The sequence below is a fragment of the Apaloderma vittatum genome, unplaced genomic scaffold (genome assembly GCF_000703405.1).
Source record: "Apaloderma vittatum isolate BGI_N311 unplaced genomic scaffold, ASM70340v1 scaffold4600, whole genome shotgun sequence".
NCBI classification, from domain to species: Eukaryota; Metazoa; Chordata; class Aves; order Trogoniformes; family Trogonidae; genus Apaloderma; species Apaloderma vittatum.
In genome coordinates this window covers 52,065-71,227 of record NW_009696022.1, presented here as the reverse complement: position 1 = coordinate 71,227, position 19,163 = coordinate 52,065, and the positions used below count along the sequence as shown (strand labels likewise).

At 43.5% G+C, this 19,163-nt stretch overlaps 1 protein-coding gene across 1 annotated transcript in view; it reads right to left on the bottom strand.

Annotated features, from left to right (window-relative positions):
• Nucleotides 1-4,660: 4,660 nt before the first annotated feature.
• Nucleotides 4,661-19,163, bottom strand: part of LOC104276736 (synapsin-3-like) — a 34,794-nt gene continuing 20,291 nt past the window's right edge. Inside the window, exons 6-9 of the mRNA XM_009873160.1 lie at nucleotides 13,968-14,102; nucleotides 8,375-8,459; nucleotides 6,615-6,912; nucleotides 4,661-5,100 (exon numbers count right to left, since the gene is read on the bottom strand). Of these exons, the coding sequence (XP_009871462.1) occupies nucleotides 4,968-5,100; nucleotides 6,615-6,912; nucleotides 8,375-8,459; nucleotides 13,968-14,102 (651 nt within the window). The 3' untranslated portion in view covers nucleotides 4,661-4,967. The remainder of the gene's footprint in view (nucleotides 5,101-6,614; nucleotides 6,913-8,374; nucleotides 8,460-13,967; nucleotides 14,103-19,163) is intronic.

Genomic DNA, 19,163 nt, shown 5'->3' with positions numbered 1-19,163 from the left:
CATTCTTTTTTTTTTTCAATGGATTGATCTCGGTGTTTATATAAATGTAAATGGTACTGATGACTGTCGAGACAGCTGGTATTATTTTCTAAAATCTTTTTGAAATTCCAGCAGTGGAAATGGAATGACATTTCCTGTTAAATACAAGCTATTTAATCAGTAATACTTAACGTGGTTTTTCAGGTGATATTTCAGTGATTCATCTTGTTTTGTATAAAATCAGCTGACTTCAGTTGGCTCAGAAAGTTTTGCTGTTAACTCCAGTGGAAGTAAAATACAATATTTTATTTTGCTGTCAAAAGGTGTATTGCTTCTTTCTTCTCTTTTCTACTTCACAACTACGGCATACCAGTGCCAAATCCTGTCGTAATTAAGCACTTAAGACTGTGTGTTTGTAGAGTCTGAGGACAGTGTTTTCCCTTCAATATGAAGATTAGCCTTAATTTTTAACATTTGACTCGAGTGGTTGAATTTCCCTGTTGCAACAGAATTTTCACTTAAGTTTATAGTCAGGTGTCTTAGAGCTTACGGTGATTCTTTATATTTCACTAAATATAAAAAGGAAAAGGAAAATAGGCGCTCTGTTGGTCTTAACGCCACTTTGTGATGACTGCTTCAGAAATGCATTTGTAATAACTCCGATAAGGTTATACAGCTTTAACAGGGAAAATAGTTTATGACTTACACCTTTCACCTCTTTTTTCTTCAAGCTGTTTCTGGGAACAATGATCTTTCTGTGTGTGAGATACATTAATTTTGTGGTGCCGGTGGTACGTGCCTTGGTGATGATGACATTGCTTGCTCTGCCCTGTGGGGCTCTGGAGTTGGGTACTCTTTGCCATGAAGACAACTTCTGCCAGGCTGATGCCACGGGTTCGGTTTGTCCTGGATTTTGTCATTTGAAAGTTTGTTTCTGAAGAAGTGAACTCTGTTTTTACAGATGCACCACTAAGTGACTTGAAGATGTTCATTCCTTTTCTTCATTGTTCCTTTACTTTGTGGTAAAGGTGTTCTGAGCCAGAGGTAAAGGAACCTGACTTACCCTGAACAGTCGAGTTCCCTAGTGAGGAGTTCCCTTTATTCATAAAGCAGGATATGAAATATAAAATTAGTATCTTGGGACCAACAGCATAAAATTAGAAGACATAGCAAATGAAATATTTGAAAACTAGCTGCTTATTTTGTTTATTCACCAGCTGCTAAGTCAGATATGTGTGTCATTGTCCTTTGCAAACCCTGTAGAACAGAGAAAACACAAAACATGAAATGCCTGAAGATGGGCATTTCTTTCCTGTACTGTTCATCTGCATCTAGTGCTCTGCGGGTTGCTACTAACAGTCACATGGAAATTAGGAACTGTTGCCCTTGGCTTTTCTATTTATTGTTTTATCTTATTCTTGGAACTTTAGCCAACCAGATGAAATAGCGGGGGTCATTTGCAGGGTCTGAGGTGTTGTGTACCTGCCTGTGATTGGTGAAAGAGAAGAAAATGCTGCAGTTATGATCAGGACTGCTATTCTTCTGAACCTGAGCTTTATACAGGACTTTTAGTTGCATGGGAACGTAAGTGACATTCCTTTTGAAATACCACACCTAGGTAATGTGAGAAAGTCAAGATGTTTCTCAGCCTGTATCTAAACAGCAAGACATAAGCTAATTCTCCAGGTGGCGGATACGAGTGGGTGTCATAGCTGTGTCCCACCTCCTTCTTGGGTTGGATCCAAACACACAAATCTATTCATGTTTCCTGGCTTCCACGTGAATAAAATTAAAGCATGGAGGACAAAAGGGAAGCAGTGACCAGGTGCTTGATTTTCACAGCTGTGTGAGGAAGATCCCAAGGCATGCTGTGGGACGTGTCTGCACCGTGATTTAAGTGTGACTTCTATTCACCTGTTTTTCTGTTTCCCTCTTAACTGCCCCTAACTCCCAGCTGTTACATTTAGGTACCTAAATACCTCTTGGGTATACCTTTGTTCCTTATTCTTAGAAATGGAGGGATATAGCCCTTCTATTCCCTCTCTCTCTTGCTGTGTTAGATTCTAGGGATTTTGGAACAGAAGTGCTGCATCAGAGGTGATAACCTGAATGTATTATGAAGCATTTGCGAATCTGGTAGCCACAAGAGTCTGTGAGCATCATAGGAGCGTATTGTTGGAACACTTAGAGGAGAGTTTCATCATTTTAACTTAGGAAATCAACCCAGTGGTTTCATTAAAGCACTTCTGCATGTAGAGCTCAAGATGCAGTTCAGGAACTATGTGAGTTACAAAGTTAGGCTGAGAGTGCCTGTTGGTTTTATTTGTTTTTACAAGCTGGAGCTAGGAGGAGGAGAGATGCCATTCTGTTTGCTTGTCCCTTGAAAGATGAGAGCAGAAAGCTGTAGGCAGATGAGGAGAGATCTGAGTCACTGTTGGGTATCAGGTCAGCAGTGCTATCCTGTTTCTGTGGTCTGCTGGAGGGCAGCCCTGCTGTGTTCAAATGCAGCATCAGCAAATGACCCAACTGTTGTGGTTTTGCTGATGAACTGGGGTCGATTTATGGGATCTTGCCGTACTAGTCACTAGTTACTTTTTCTTTTTATAGGCCGTGTTGGTAAGAGAAATATAGAAAGATTCAGGGGACAGAGCAATTGAGGATTCTGGTAATAAACTTTTATTTCTGTCTTTGTATCTCTGGTGACCATTTAGTAGGGAAAAGCATAAACTGTGCTGAGGGAAGTGTTATAGAAGGAAATCCTCTCCCACCAGGGTTGTATTACCTCCTCTTCATACAGTGGAGCCTGTTAATCTGCTATTGTTCTTGCCAGTGGGACAGTGCTTGCTCAAGGCCATTTGTCACTCTTTTATTGCGCCTGGAGACTGCAAAACAGTGGGGTCTGGTTTTTTTCTCAGACAATGACATGTATTTATGTGTCTCTATAGTAAACTGCTTAGCAAACCTGAAGGACAACACAGAGCTGAAAACAGTGATAAATCATCAGGGAATAGGGTGGTTCTATAATACTGAACTTTAGGTATAAATCATTGATGCAGATGAGTTTCTCGAGAGCTTTCCGACCTGGAAAAGCTATGCTGTTACTTGTCTGAAATTGCACAGGTCACAAAAGCCATTATACGTGTGAAGGCCTGCTATGGGCTAGGTCATAAAAGGTCCAGATGACTGCATTGGATTTAGATGTTCATTACAGGTGCTATGCAGGAAGGAATTGCTTGTTTGGCTTTATTCCCACCAGTGAATTAGAAGATCCAAGATGGGAAATGCTGTTGTTGCTTTTGCTGCTTTGGGGATCTCCCTACTTAAGTGACAGCAAAGATCTGTGCCATTGGCTCAAATGTTTTTAACTTCCTGACCTTCCTGCCTCCCTGGGCAGTTCTAAGTGTCTTCAAAGGCGAAGCTGCTAAGGCAGGCGCAAAGCCAAAAGTCTGGCCTTGAAGCTGTATGCACGGTTTGTGACAGTACCCAACAGAACTTGGAAGGAAAGTCGAGGATATGGGATGGGCACTGGCGCCTGCGTTAGGTGTGTTATAAATAGAACTAGCATGTTGCGAGGGTTAGACTCTCGGCTGGTAGACACAGCCATAGATAGATACATTGATTTAACAAAGGTGGGGTTTTTTCAGTTGTGATGTAGCTTGTGCCATTCCTGGTTTTTTTTGCCATGTTCATTCTGTGTTGCAAGCTTAGAGGAAGAGCACACTTGACAAACATCCATCTCTGTCTTCTCCAGAAGAATAATTCTTGGGGGGTGGTCGGGGAGGACTAATACTGGTCATTACCTGCTTGCAGCAATCCGATACATGCCATCTTACAGCTTGGTGTCTCTGGATGACCCGCAGCTCATCTTACTCGTAAAGGATAGTTTTCCTGTTCTGTTGCAGGTTTGTCACCTTGCGTTCATTTTGCGCTCACCCCAGTGAAGTCAGTGTGAGTTCAAGGAGGGAGACAGGATTTCACTCCATCCCTCTGTGCGTTTGGTATTATGGAACACTCAGCACACAAGTATGTGCACTTCATCAGCTCTGGTATTAATTAAGCATGTTCCTGGGGGACATACTTAGCCAGATGTGACCAAGTCGCCAAAGTGCTCAGAGTTTAGCTAGGTTTTGTCTGGAATTTGTGTGAACTGTGAACATGAACCCTGATGTTTCCAGGGGCAGGGGAAGAAGTTGTTTTTTGTGTGGAAGGCCCATTTCTCAGGTTATTTTTGTGCTAAGGCTACAGGGTTAGAACATGACATTTTTCTCTCAGAACTCAGGAATCACGTGCAGGGGACATAAATGCAAGGCATGAAATGGAGACGTTTTATCTGCTATGAGCAGAGGGATCTGGAACAAACCAGCAGACCATCTGGATGACCTGCTCACATGATCTTTGGCGCTTACTGGTGCCTGGTACCGTATTTAACTTGAATAGGGTTTTGCTCTGAAAAGTGACTTCTTGTAAAGTTGGTATCATGAAGTTTCACAGTTCATTGTGTTTCCATGCTCACTTTAGCAGTCAACGAACACTTATTCTTGACTCCATCTTTGCACATCTGTTTCTGAAATAAGCATATACAGGGTTGTTTTTTTTTTCAGCTCAACCTCAACAAGTATTCAGTAATTGAAGGATAGCAATAGTATTGACTTATACAAATCAAAATAAAAGCTAGTTTACACTGTCATAACTGTATTGACTCCACAGGGGTTAGCAAGAGTAAAATTTACAACTCAGTCATTTGAATAGATGTGATTCTGATTATGCACAAAGACTAATGAAACAGTGCCACTTGTATGCAGTCACTTTTCAGACCGTTATTATAATATTTTTCTTTGTATTGAAACAACTATAGTTTTCTTAATTCCCTTTACCCAGGTGTTGGTTGTAGATTGCTGGGTACCACTGAGTGTGTTCCAGGATGACATCAGATAATGCTGATATGAAGAGTGAGGGCTGGCAAAAACAGAGATCCAGCTGCAGGGCTGTTAATCAGAAAACAGGCTAGCAAATGATTTCCTCAGGTTGCGGATGGTCTCAGCTTTTGCTTCATCTTCACTGGCATTTCCCCGCTGAGGTGACTCAGATATGCTGAAGGTGTTTGTCAGGGACTGCGATTTGCTGAAATGGAAAACAGAGTTCAGACTCAGCAGAAGGTGGTAGTTCAAAGCTGGTTACTGATGCTTTGTGTTCTGTCACACAAATTCAGGGATAAAAGGAGAGGTTAGCAAGGAGAATCTCCATATGCTAAGACATCCAAGAACAGGGGAGCTGGGGAAGGGGTAGAAGAGGATGGGACCTGGGCAGGTTGCTCCGGTAGTATAGTCCAGTGTAGAAAGTATTTATGAAACATCTGACTAAAAGAATGCAATTGGCATTTGGTGCAACTGTTGTGAAGTTCATTTAAGTCACTTTACTACTTATACTGAGGAATGAGCTCATACTGAGGGTCACCTTTGTTTCAGCAGCCATAGCATGAATGATGGTCCTGTGCTTTCAGATGTGAGAGCATGAGAGGTTTAGCAAGTTGGTAGTCATGTCCCCTGCAATGTGAGCTGTTGCCTGCCCTTCCTGACATGTCTTGTCTGTCAGCTGTGCTGTGTAGGTCTTCTGGTTGGCCACACCACTCCTGCTGGGCGTGTATTTGCTAGTGTTCAGATCAGGACTATGCTTTTGAAGTAGATCTCCCGATTTTCCCCACTACCTTGCTTTATCACTGAGTGGTTTCTCCTGGTCAGTAGTAGGCACTCAGCACAAGACCAGTAAAGTACCTGAAATATGTGTAGTGTGGTAACTGCATCCTTAGTACCAGCATTTTGATCCTAAAGTACACTGTTCTTGGTTTGTCTTGCTAATGTAGACATCATTGCTGAACACCTATTCTAGAACATTACTCCTCTTCTGCCTAGAAACTGTCTTCTCTTTCCTAGCTTATACTTTATTCTGGCTTGTTCATACCAGCTTGCTCTTGTGTTAACTTTTTATCAACACCAAACATATTTTTGCCACTCTTTTCAGCCATGGTTCCAGCCAGATATGCTCCATGAAAGATGGCAGCAAAGGCTACTACCAGAGATCCACAATAATTCAGTGGTATGCTCTGCTCTAGAAGAGCACTTAAACATAGAGTCACCATCTGAAGTTTTATATAAATGAGTAGTGCCACTTCCTCCTGTCCTCTCCACCTTTTTGCTACCAATTGCAAAAAATTGCTCTGTAAAGAACCTTGTGTGGCTCCTGCATTCAGGGAACAGTGAAGGAACACCTCCTGTTGAGCTTTCTGGTCAAGAATGTGCTGATTAAAGTCTGTAAGAAGCATACACCCTGCTGAGAAGGCAGTAGCTGTGTTAATGCGGCCAGAGTAGAGCACACAATTAACAATGAGCATGTGAACAAGAAGAAGAATGTAAAATCTCAGAGATGTCAAGTACAACTTTTTCTTCTTGACAAGTCAATTGTGGCCTGTTGTGCCCAGGCCTATATACTTCTGAAGTCAGTCACAGTTGTCCAGGTCGTTGTCCCTGGGGACTACTGCCTGACAACAGGTGATGATGTTCTTCGTACCAGCTTAGGGTACTTTTTTGACAGCCTTATTCTAGTATTTACAGATATTAGCAGGTTAACAGAGCACCTACTTCAGATGTGGGTGTGGGGTGGCTTGCTGCTTGGACGTTTCAGTAGGGCTTGGCTGGTTAGGAGCCCGGCCTTGAGCAGGAGGTCTAGGCTGCTGTGGAGGGAACATGCCTGGCTTGGAAGCCTGAATTGGGGAGGACCCAGTCGCTGATCGAACTTGCTGTGGAGATCCAGGTGACCTTTGCTGCTGAGGTGAAGTAGACTGGGGACTCTGGGGCTGCTGTCCTTGAGGAGAGAGACGCTGCTGTGGAGGTGCGTTTGTCCGTGGAGGCTGAGATCCCTGAGGCTGGCGTGGCCCACCTGAAAGGGACATGTCAACGTAACATTAGGAAGTGCATGTGATGGACAACAAGCAAGGAGTATCTATATGGAAGAATGGATTTTGTTGCTTCTCCAAGTAGCTTCATGCAGAAGGATAAGGGAAAACCTCTCTTAAAGGATTAAAACTGGTCTCTTGCCTGTATCTCTAGAGTTGTCCATTTCTCTACCTCCTTCAGCACTAAAGAAGCTCTGCCACTCTCCCCAAAGGGAGTCGCTTCAATGTGCTGTACTCTTCCATGTAACTAATTAATTCTTATCCTTGGCAAGCACTTCCTGCACAGAGAAGGAGTCACTGGAGAACCAGCTCTGCAGGAGACGAAAGCTGGATTCACTGGTTTGGGTCAGCAAGTCCCTTCATGGGCCCAGCAGTTTGATGTGACACTGCGCACCCTGTTGCTATCCACACATCTGTTCCAGAATTATCAGCAGGTGGCTTCAGCTGTATTGGTGGCAGACTCTCAGAACTGAAGAGGATGTGGAAGGCAATTGGATGTGACATGAGAAGTTGCTGGATGTGACCGATAACAGCGTGAGAAGCTGACAAAAGTTACAGATAGTGTTGTGAAGGCTGCCTGGTTTTCACAGGCGGTCAAGGGGGAGTTAATGTGAGTAAAAACTTCACAGAGTATGGAAGGGGAGTACTGGAGACAGATGGCGAATAGTATCCTGCAAGGCCAACAATTCAATAATACTTTGTAATGCGAAGATTACATGAATGCATTTGGTGTTAGAAATACTAACTTTTCTGATACATCAAAGCTGTAACGGATGAGGAAAAGATAATTAGAAGGGGATATTAATTTGGTGGGGATTGCAGTGCAGAAAGGAAAGGCCAAAGGCGGCAAAAAGGAGGGTCTAATCAGTTAGGTGAACTGAGTGGTTGGTGTGATCTGGGTACCCATGGGGCAGCTCTGTGCTTCATCATCTTGGCATAAATCAGGACAATAAACCAAACCTGTCCTTCTAAAGGAGCCACGAGTCAAACCTACTTCTGCTTCTCCTCCCTGGGAGGAGTTGGGGATGTACTTTTGCTGACAGTGGAATACCTGGACAAGTGGATCAAGGATCCTTGCATTGCCACATTGGCCTGATGGCACTAGCATCTTTCCATCACTTCTTAAACACTTGCATCTCCTACAGCTTTGTGCAAACATGAATCCACTCTGTGCCCAGACTCCTGTGCGAGTGCCAGTTCAAGTGGTCTCATTTTGCTGAGCCAAGTCCTCCCAGCAGCATCAAATGGATCCATATCAAAATTTCATCCTACTTTCTGAGCTACTGTGGAATATGACAGCAGCTGCATTAACAGCACACTGAATCTGCTACTTGCTTGTCAGTGAATTGGAGCAACGAGTGAAACCTTTATCCTAATAGCTTTTATTTAGAAGGCAAACTGATAAGCCTCATAGTCCACACTGTCATGGGACACAAAGAACTGTACCTTGGGGAGGAGGCCGTGGTTGGGACAGCTGTCCAAGCTGAGGTCCAGTCTGAGATTTCATTGATGCAGGCTGAACTTGTGGTGGCTAGAGGTAAAAAAGCCATTCCAGTTAATACAGAGTCCCCAAAGAGAAGCCCTGAGGTAATACAGGAACTGCGGAGTCATGAAGTGTTCCTTAAAGACACATGCGCGCGCACACACACACACACACATGCAAATACACAGCATCTGGCTGGTAAAATCTCGTGGGACTAAAATGGAAAGCTGAGTAATAAAGAGCACAGAAGTCGTTTGCTCACAGGGAATAACAATGAAGTTACAGTTTAGAATGTTTTTTATTCATCAGTTGGGAATTACCAAATGTATCAGACCCGAGGGGGGCTCTTAATCCCATCTCCCATTTTGGACAGTTGCCAGCACCAGATGTTCCAAAGGAAGAAGGATTGAACCATGGAAACATCTATGGAATTGTCTCTGTACCCTAAGGGGTCTCCTCTTGATTGCTATTAAGCAAGGGCCAGCTTCAACCCTGAAACATGAAGCTTGTTATCTGCTCCACAAAATCTCTGCAGCAGTTCCAGGTACTTTGTTTTGGTATTTACACCCAGACCCTTTGAGTCTTGCTCAGCTCTCAGCCATGCTGTCTTTCCCATTTCTTAACTCCACTGCTTTGTTCTGAGTTTTGAGAATAGTTCTCACAACCTGCCCTTGCTAGGCTGTTTGTTGTTTTGCAAACTTTTACTGCCCTTTCTCTCATTCACCTCTTTTCTAAAGCCAAGAGAGTGAATCCCTTTGGTCCCTCCATGGGAATGTTTCCAGGCCCCTAATTGTTTTCATCACCCAATTCTCTTTCCAGCTTTGTGATTCCTTCTGCAGATGCCAGAGGCAGGTCTGCTTATTCCAGATGAAGCAGTATCTGGGTTTTCTGTATATATCACCAGGCCATTTCTTCTGCATCCTAATTTCCTGCTTCTCCCATGTCAACACAACCACAGGCTGAGCCATGGTTTTCATTAGCCTGTATGTGACAAATGGCTGGGGAATGGCTAGTGCCACCTGCAAGGTCTACAGATTGTGTTCCTCCTCTCTCTACCACCTAGGTTACCTTTCAGTCTTCCATGCAGAGTTTCATGTGTTGTTGTCGTGACTTAACACACACAGCTCTGTCAGATGTTCTTCACTGCCATCCCTGGTCCTGACTAAGGCAAATAAGTTGATGCCATCTGCGCTTCCTTCTCTCTCACCATTTACTCTTTTTGACAGATATTTTAATAAACAGATTGAGCAACACAGAACTGTTGCACAAAGGGCCGGTCCAAAGTTAACAAAAAGTTATTGTACAAAGTTACTGTACAAAGTTGTTTATGAAAGGAGGGGAAGCTGGAGATGGATAGGCTGGTATGTGCTGGATTATTTACATGGAGAATACAATGATAAAAGGGTCTTCAAGGTTCCTGGAAGGTCAGAAGAATGAGCTAAGTGATTGTGGAAATGGGAAGAAGCATAGTTGGAAGCATTGAAATGACTTTTAACTGACTAACATAAATATGATGAGGTTGCCAACGTGTATTTTGAACTATTTATCTGGGACTTGCAAATGGACAGGGGGAAAATCTGGGAATTTTCCATTCATGGCTTCTAGTCCTACATAGGTCAGGACACTAAACATTGGCTTGATGTTGGTGGAAATTTACTGTCCTAATGCTGTGAAACATCATGATAAGAGCAGCCAAAGGAAGGGAATCAGATCTCGTATTCACCTCTATGGCCTTTGCCTACAGCTAACCCAAGGCTTCTGAGAGATGAAGGCAAAACAGGGATTTGAGGCTCAGAGATGAAGGAATGAGGGCCAGCCTGAGATCTTCTGACTTTGTAAGGGAAGCAGTGAGGGGAAAGCATGGAGGTGGGACAGAGAGGGAAGGAGAGAACCACATCTATAACCATAAAACCAGATTGTAATTAACATCTTATCCTGTCCTCATATCTGTGTGTTTATCTGAGGCCAGCTTCTGCTCCACAATGAAACTTTGCCTTTTAGTCCCTCCCTGCTTGCATTATTTAATAGCTCATGCCTAGTACCTTGCCCAAACCTTTTTGACAGTCGAGCTACATTATTTTGACTGGTTGCCTGTTATCTACCACTTCATGAAAGAATTCTCAAAGAAATGAAGGGGAAAGAATCAAAAGGAAATTAATAAGACATTTTTCAAAAAATAAATAATGTGGTAGATCCTCTTAAGCTGTGGTTCTGTTGGTTTATTAGTCTTGTGTATTGGTTCCCTGCCATGGCAGGGGGTTTGGAAATAGATGATCTCTGAGGTCCCTTCCAACCCAAATCATTCTATGATTCTATGATTATTCTTTCAATTACTGTCTGAGATAATGTGTAAGATCCATGACCTCTACATTTTTCGACGTTACTATTACAACCTTTTAAACACATATTTTGTATTTGTTGTACAGTAATCCTCTGGAGCAATAATTATTTCCGGTGAAATTGCAAATTTTTTTCTTGGCAGCTTAGTCACTTCCTAAATTCAGTTCATTGGATGTAGCCATCTGGGTCTGGGGGCTGAATAATTTTTAAAAATATCAGTCATCGCTGATTTAATCACTGGTTTTGTTCTCTCTCCCATCTTTTTGATCAGGAAAAATCATAGAATCATAGAATAACCTAGGCTGGAAGGGACCTTAGAGATCATTTTAATCCAACCTCCCTGTCATGGGCAGGGACAGCTCTCAACTAGGTCAGGCAACACATGGGGTCTGAATGGGAATGGTATCTAGTTTAAGTTCCCCACTTTCAGCAATTAAATTTACTTGAGTAACAGCACTGTCCAGTTGTCTTCCTTTTCTCACTTAACTTTGGTTGATCCATTACTTGGCACACCAGTTCTTTGGTAGGGTTCCATTTTATGATGAACTCAAAGAACTTTTTTCATTCCTCCCTCTATCTGCTCTTCAAAACCAATTTCTATCCTTTTGATGTTTGCTTTTATTACTTGCATGATGGTGCATAAAGGTCTTAAATATCAGATTTCCAAATTCAGAAGATTTTTTTTTCTGTTTGTCTTCCTCTGTCACTTTGCCACTTAACTTTAGAAGTTTATGTCTTGCATTTCTGGTTCGGGAGCAGATCAGAAATGTATATATGCATTCTGGAAAACAATAGCCTCTCAAATAATGTCTATGCAGTTTTACTTTTAATGCTAAGGAGTTGAAAAATTTTCTCATTTTATTAAAATAATATTTTCTAACTGCTTGTGTCATACTGTTACTTTTTGATAGCAAATCTGTCCCTTGGACATCAAACAATAGTGCATGTTCACCTTCTGAATTTGTACCTGTGTGTTTCTTAAAGCTAAGTCAAGGTGTTATTTTCTGTTCTGCTTGGATTTTGCAGCTCCAGGAAGCAGACACCTACAGAGACAGGGCACTCTCTCTGAATCGCTACTCACTTGCTTCTTGAGAGCAGCAGCCTCATGTTATTATGACTCGTTGTTTCTTCCGATTCTGTCAATGCTGTGCACTCACATTCATAATTTCTCAGTTTCTCTTGATCCAGAGATTAATATCAACACCTCCAATAATGTGTGTAGATATTCTGTGCACAGCCATAGGATATCCAAGGGTTGATATTTCTATTGCAGAATGTCAGGAGTTGGGAGGGACCTCAAAAGATCATCTAGTCCAGCCCCCCTGCCAGAGCAGGATCACCTACAGTAGGTCACACAGGAACGCGTCCAGGCAGGTTTTGAATGTCTCCGAAGAAGGAGACTCCACAACCTCCCTGGGCAGCCTGTGCCAGTGCTCTGGCACCCTCACAGTGCAAAAGTTTTTTCTAATATTTTTGAGGAACCTCCTATGTTCCAGCTTGTATCCATTACCCCTTGTCCTGTCATCGGACATCACTGAAAAGAGCCTGGCTCCATCCTCCTGACACTCACCCTTGACATATTTATAAACATTAATGAGGTTACCTCCCAGCTTCCTCTTCTCCAAGCTAAAGAGACCCAGCTCCCTCAGTCTTTCCTCGTATTCAGAATTGTTATTTTTCTTTGTTCTGTGGAAGTCTTCACCTCTAGCTTGAGTTCTGCATCTCACCAGTCTCACATGCAATTACTTTTCTCTGCACAAGTGTAACCATGTTTTAGAGCATTATGTTAGAAATTATAGCTTGTGCAGTTTCTGCAGTGTTTGTTATACCAAGGTCATTCCCTATAGCAAAACATTCCAGTTAACCTGGTTGTGGTTTTAATTTTCTTGATTTTGTACACAGGCATTTTTATTGTTGTATACTTGATGAAGACCCTTTTATTATTTAATTGTTCTATTTGACAGCCTATGCCTCTAAGATAATTTTTAAAATTCTTTTTGGCCCTCTTTTAGGTCTGCTGTAACCCAATCCAATCCTGTACCAGTATTCTACAGACATAGAAAACAGATGCATCTGCCCATGTTCCCAGTTTCATGTTGGCTTCCCCTTTGCTCTTAGTTTATACAGTCTGTATCTTGGTTATTTCAGATGGCAGATGTTGGTTTCACTTTGGCTAGAATAAATCTGATCCCTTCTGTATCACTTTCCCTGCCTTAAAGCATTTTTAGTGTCTATTCAATGTTTATCCCCTCACTCTTGCTAAAACTTGGTTTGGAGTTACCCTGAACGCCTTTTGTGCCAAGCAGCTGGTTTAGCAGGATCAGACTGTCATATGACAAAGGCAGAGAACTATAAAGTGCTTTGTCCCATTTTTTGTCTCAAGTGGAAATGGAAACTGTTCCAGTAGTACATTTTGATGAGTATTATCCCTCACCCTGTTTATTCTCCTGTTTTTTCTTTTGCACAGATTTGTTGTCCTCAAACCTTGTGCTTGGCTCCCTGCTAGATACTGGAAAAGATGCAGCATGTACACCTGGAGACACAGATTATGTTCTGGTGTGTTTCATTTATGCAGAACTGCCACTGTGAAATGTGGCACTGAGATTAGATGCATTTGCTACTTAAAATGAATGTACATGAATAGCACTAAGGGGCCAGTTTAAATGCAAAAATGACAGATTCTTGTATGAATTCACCATTAGTCAAGCCTCCTCATGATGAAGGAGGTGAAGGGCATCTTCAAAGAAGAAAGGCTGCAGTGAAGAATGGAACAGCTTTTGGTAGAGATTCTCACTTTCTGTTCTGGGAAGCACAGATTTTCATCAGGGATGCAAAAACTGGAATGAAACCTATCCTGAGGGATAGTGTTGGGCGGAGATGAAGTTGGACTTCACAAGCTTCTCCAAGAATGACTGTCTTCAGTATGAACCTATGAATTTAGCAAGTCTAAATGCATGGCCCACATTATTAATGTGATGCCACAGTGATACGAAAGGCGAGAAAGAGAAACAGAGGTGTTTCTTAGGGGCAACCACTTTGAAGATTCTGTGAGAGATTTCTTTGTAAGATCAGGAGTCAATCTACCCAATACACTCCCATATGGGACTGTTCACCTCTCTGACATGTTTGACTGACTGACACTCATAGGCAGCTGAGAGAGAGAGAAAATAAAGATCAGGAAAACATCTCGGCCATAGGGCCTCTATTTGCTCATACCCAAGGCCTCAGCGGTGATGGTGTAGATCCAGCAGTGGTGACAAGCTGAGTCATTCTGGAAACAACCAGATCGGCTATAAGTTGTCTGTCTTCTTCCACATGCTCCCCAATCAGAGGCATCGAGCTGTCCATCACCTGCCACAGGAGGGAAAAACAACAGTTAGGAAGGAGGTTTTCTGGTGGCAGATGCTTGTTTCAACTCACCTCTCACACTAACCTGATTTGTGTCTCCACATCCTTGCCAACACCTCTTAGTCATCACTCTCCATGCTGAAACATTCTTGACTTTCCTAGGTGTGGGATTTCACTTAGTTTTGGGTTTGTTTGGTTTGTGGTGTTTGTTTTTTTTTTTTTCCTGGTAATGTACTTCTTGCTACTCCCCATCTTCCTTCCCTTCACAACTTGAAGCCAAGACAAGACCTTTGGTGGCTGGAGGCTTTCTAAATCAACTAGACACAAACTTTCTTCTTCACACGTCCTAAATAAATGCCTCTGATGGATGAGGTCTCTCTGGTATTGTCCCACAGTATTTGGGAGTGACATTGCAGCAGAAAGGGCCACAGGAAAAGGGAAACAACATGTACCAAACCTTGAAGAGATGAGAGCAACAGGGTCTGGAGGAAACCAGGGAACATTTGAGGTTAATCAATGCAAAGCACTGTACACTGAGAGGGGAAATAAACACCACAGATGTGCAATGAACAACAGCACCCAGTGCAGGAAAGTAAGTTTATTCTCTGCTTGTCTGCTTTATATTGTTGTGATACAGATGCTTCCCAAGCAAGTACTGCAACAGTAGTGGGGAAAGCTGGGAAGCAAGACTGTGGGGATGGGGGAAGGAGAACTTTCAAAGGGTCTTTGAGGTAAGAAACGGTCTGACAAGGACAGTAATAATGAAAGCCCAGCAGACCCTCAGCTGTACAGCAGCCCTAAACATCATGTTCAACAGTTCATCATAAATCAAGTGCTTTGCAAACATTAGCTAAATCCCACAGGAAGAACTGTGCTATGATGAAGTTAAGATTCAGCTGAAGTAAATATAATTGTACCAAAATATCAGGGTTGGAAGAGTTTATTTTATTTTGCTTTTATTTTTAAACCAAACATTAAAACCTCTGGATATGCAGAGTTAAAGGTTGCATTGCTCAAGAAGGGCACTGACTCACGCTCAGATAACAATCGGAAGTGCACTCCACCCTGGCAAGGCTGCAGGAGTCTGCTCTTGGAGTGAAATGGAAAGTTTTGCATCCTTTTTTTAAGATTTAAAGTAAGGGAGATCAGTGAGGTGAGCTCACTGAGTTTGTATACTAGTAGTTTCTTGCAGAATATTAATTTGGATTAATTTCTATAGGTGTCTCTTAGGAACTCCAAGAGAAGCTGCCTAGAAAGTTTTAACAGTGAATCACATGAAAGGTGCACTGGTGTTTGTCATAGAATCATGGAATGTGTTGGGCTGGAAGGGACCTTTAGAGGTTATCTAGTCCAACTTCCCTGCAGTGAGCAGGGACATCTGACCTTGAATGCCCCAGGGATGAAGCTTCTACCATCTCTCTGGGCAACCTCTTCCAGTGTTTTACCACCCTCACTGTAAAGAACTTTGTTCTAACACATAATCTAAATCTACCCTGCTCTAATTTAAAACCACTGCCCCTCGACCTGTTGCTACATGCCCTTGTGCATTGTCCCTCCTCAGCTTTCCTGTAGGCCCTTTCGTGTGCTGGAAGGCTGCTACAAGGTCTCCCTGGAGCCTTCTCTTCTCCAGGCTGAACAACCCCAGCTCTCTCAGCCTGTCCTCATAGGAGAGGTGCTCCAGCCCTCTGATTACTTTTTTGGCCTTCCTCTGAACCCGCTCCAACAAGTCCACATCCTTCTTGTGTTGAGAACTCTAGGGCTGAATGCAGTACTCCAGGTGTGGTCTCACCAGAGCAGAGCAGAGGGTCAGAATCACCTCTCTCCATCTGCTGGCCATTCTCCTTTAGATGCAGCCCAGGATGCGAATGGCCTTCTGGGCTGTGAGCGCACATTGTTGGCTCATGTCCAGCTTTTCATCCACCAACACCCCCAAGTCCCTCTCTGTGGGGCTGCTCTCTAGCACATCATCCCCCAGCCTGTACTGATAACGAGGATTGCTCTGACCCAGGTGCAGGACCTTGCACTTGGCCTTGTTGAACCTCATGAGGTTCACCTGGGCCTACTTCTCCAGCTTGTCCAGGTCACCATCCCTCTGGCATGCTGACCGCACCGCTCGGCTTGGCGTCCTCTGCAAATTTGCTGTTTATGTCCATGGCCTACTGTTCCAAAGGATGCAAGGAGGAGGTTAGAAAATCAGATAGCAGTGCTCAGCTGAATACACGAAGTGGCTTTTCATTCCGCTGTCCTCTTGGCTATTCCTCTGTTAAAATTGAGGTGGGGAAAGATGTTTCCTAGCGCTGTCAGGGAACGGGCAGTTCCCGTCCGTGTTTCACTGGCCGGGGGCTTCTGGGGACCCTCCAGCAGGTTTCTGCGCAGGTTTCCCTCCCCTCCCGCCTTAAAAACATTCCCGTTTGGTTTGGCAGTTCCAATTCAGTCGTGAGGTCTCCCTGCTCCTTCTCCTGCGAGGGCCCTGCCTGACCACTAGATGTTGCCATTACTCTGCTGACAGGTTGGGCAGCCAAGCCCTGCTGCTGAATCCCTCACCCTCCCTGCGAGAGTGACTAACACCTCTGGTCAGAAATCCCCCAAACCCTCATTTCCTCATCTTAAGGACTGCTTTCCCCTATTCTGTGACAGCAGTAGCTGGAGAGGAAGGGGGAGATGCCGTTTTATAAAACCAAGGCACCAGGGGATGAATCCTGGAGCAGTTCCCACCTGAAGCAGTGAAGTTACACCAGGGGTGAGGGAATCTGTTCTGCTGCTGTGGAGTGTCTGGCAGGGGAACGTGAGCTGTGGGAGACTGCAGTACAGGATCAAACAATCAAATACATAAGGGAAGGCCTTTAAAAACGGCAGTGATTTCTGTGGGCCAAATGACACAGGTGGTTGCCACTTAACTGAAAAGGAGCGTGAGATGTCACCTTGTCTTTCTTCCAGGAAAGAGGACTTGCTCTGGAACTGAGCAGATACGAATGCTAACACTGAAATAAATCAAACAGCAGAGAGGAATACGGGAATCACAGGCAGATTGCACTCATCTCTTCCTGGGGAGATTACAGAACAGCTGGGCAAGACAAGAAGACGTCGGCACATATGGGCCTCGCCTTTGTAACTGCCCAAGGTCAGTGGCTGCTCCTGACGCAGCTGCTGTTGCCTGATAAGGTGTACGAGGAGGGAGCGGAAAGCGGTTGAGCAGAGAAGAGACTCAGGAAAACCCCGTCCCGGTCCTCCCCCTGCGCCTATCAGACGCTGGTGCCTGAAGGCTGGACTTGTTATTCCATGCTCTGATGTGCAAGAGCAGAGTGTTAGGTGATTTTTAGGGAAGGAAGGAAGGAAAGAGATGATTAGATGTACCAGAAGAAGTGATATGGCAGCATTGAAGGGATGGGCAGGACTTCTTGCAGGGCAGCAAGGAATATGTCTAGTAACACAGCTTAACTGTGTGGCAGGTAGGGCTCAGCTGATCTGGAAAGAATTATTTTACTTGTCCTCTACTGTCTTCATATCTGTCAGCATAGCAGAGATGTGGAAGAGAGTTAGATTACAAAAAAAAACCCCAAACGATAACTATAAACTATATATATATAAACTATACACACTGCTGAGGTCTTTTGAGAATCTGGTACTGAGCTTACATTGTTTTGAGGATCTAACCTTCTGATTAAGGGCTGACTATTCATGCTGAATATTCCCTTAAAGTGGCAAAGTTCTTTAAAGCAGAGGAAGAAGTACCAGCATTTGCCATTAAGTTCACAGCTGTTTTAATAGAGTGAAACTTTGAAGAAAGCTACAGATTTTTTCAAAGTTTTCAATATGAGCTGGGAAAATGGTGTGTAAGTGTGCTCGTGCTTTGAAAGGCAGAAGTCTACTAGATTCTGCTGTTTGCCATGGGAAAAGAAAGGAAGGTGAAGTTCAAGTAACAGCAAATACCATGGGTGCAAGATTACTCTTGTGCTGTGTTGATAACTCCTCTGTCTTAATCTGATTACATTTGCAAGAAACCACTGTGAAAAATCTGTCATAGAACTGCCTATCGCTACCTCTGTGAATCTTTCCTAGAGAACTGCTTTGCACTGTGAAAATTAATTACCGCCTGCAATAGCATTGTGCAGATTCCTTATTTGTTCAGCCCATTTAGGCATGCTTTCTTGTCAAATGTCACAGCACGCTGTTCCTTCTCACCAAGAAAAATACAACTGTTGCACTGTCAAATAACTTTCTTCTCTCACTATCAAAGGAAAAGAAGCAAAATAAAGGATCAGTTTCAGACCAAGAAAAGTACCCCAGGAAGTAGGCTGGAGGCAATTAATTACTTGTCAGAATCTCCCTCAGATCTGCATAAAGTAGAAAAGGTGCCTGTTTGGTTTTGTTCTGCTTCTTGTATTGCACAGCTCTACTCCTTTCCCGACAATGTCTGTCAGCCTGGCATCTGAATGCTTGCTAGATGTTGGTACATCGGGCCTGCTCAGTCAGGTTCTTCGCTGGGATAATTGAGCATGACCCATGTGAAGCTGTTGTGTTTCTTCTGATTTGTGTCACATTAGAGCCGTTGCTTTTTACCTTGGTCTCAGAGAGAGGAGATTACTGTGCATTTCTCTCTGCGTGCAAGCTGATGGTGGCTGCTGGTGTACGGATGTGCCTTTCATTCAGTCAGTCACATACAAGGGCAGATGTGAAAGCCCCAAGGGGTATATCCAGACAGAAGTATATAATCCTTAAGCACAGAATAAGCCATGTGTGCACGTACATAGGCTTATGCACAACAATATATGCGGGGATATGAAAACCATGTCTCAGGTCTGACGATGTATAGACACAGTCCAAATGTCCTTACAGTTGTCTCTAGAGAGTCTACCTTCTTGCTCTTTCTGCCTCAGACACATGTGCGTAGAGATATAAAAGTGCACAGCAAGGAGACAATCTGCTTTGGGGGATGCTCATCTAGGTGCTGATGAATTGCATGCTGCCTGGGCCGCTTCGTGACAGACAGAGGCTCACCAGCGTTTGGTTGCTGGCAGTTCGCTTCTGTCACATGGCCTTTGACAGGTCACTGCTCCCTGGAGA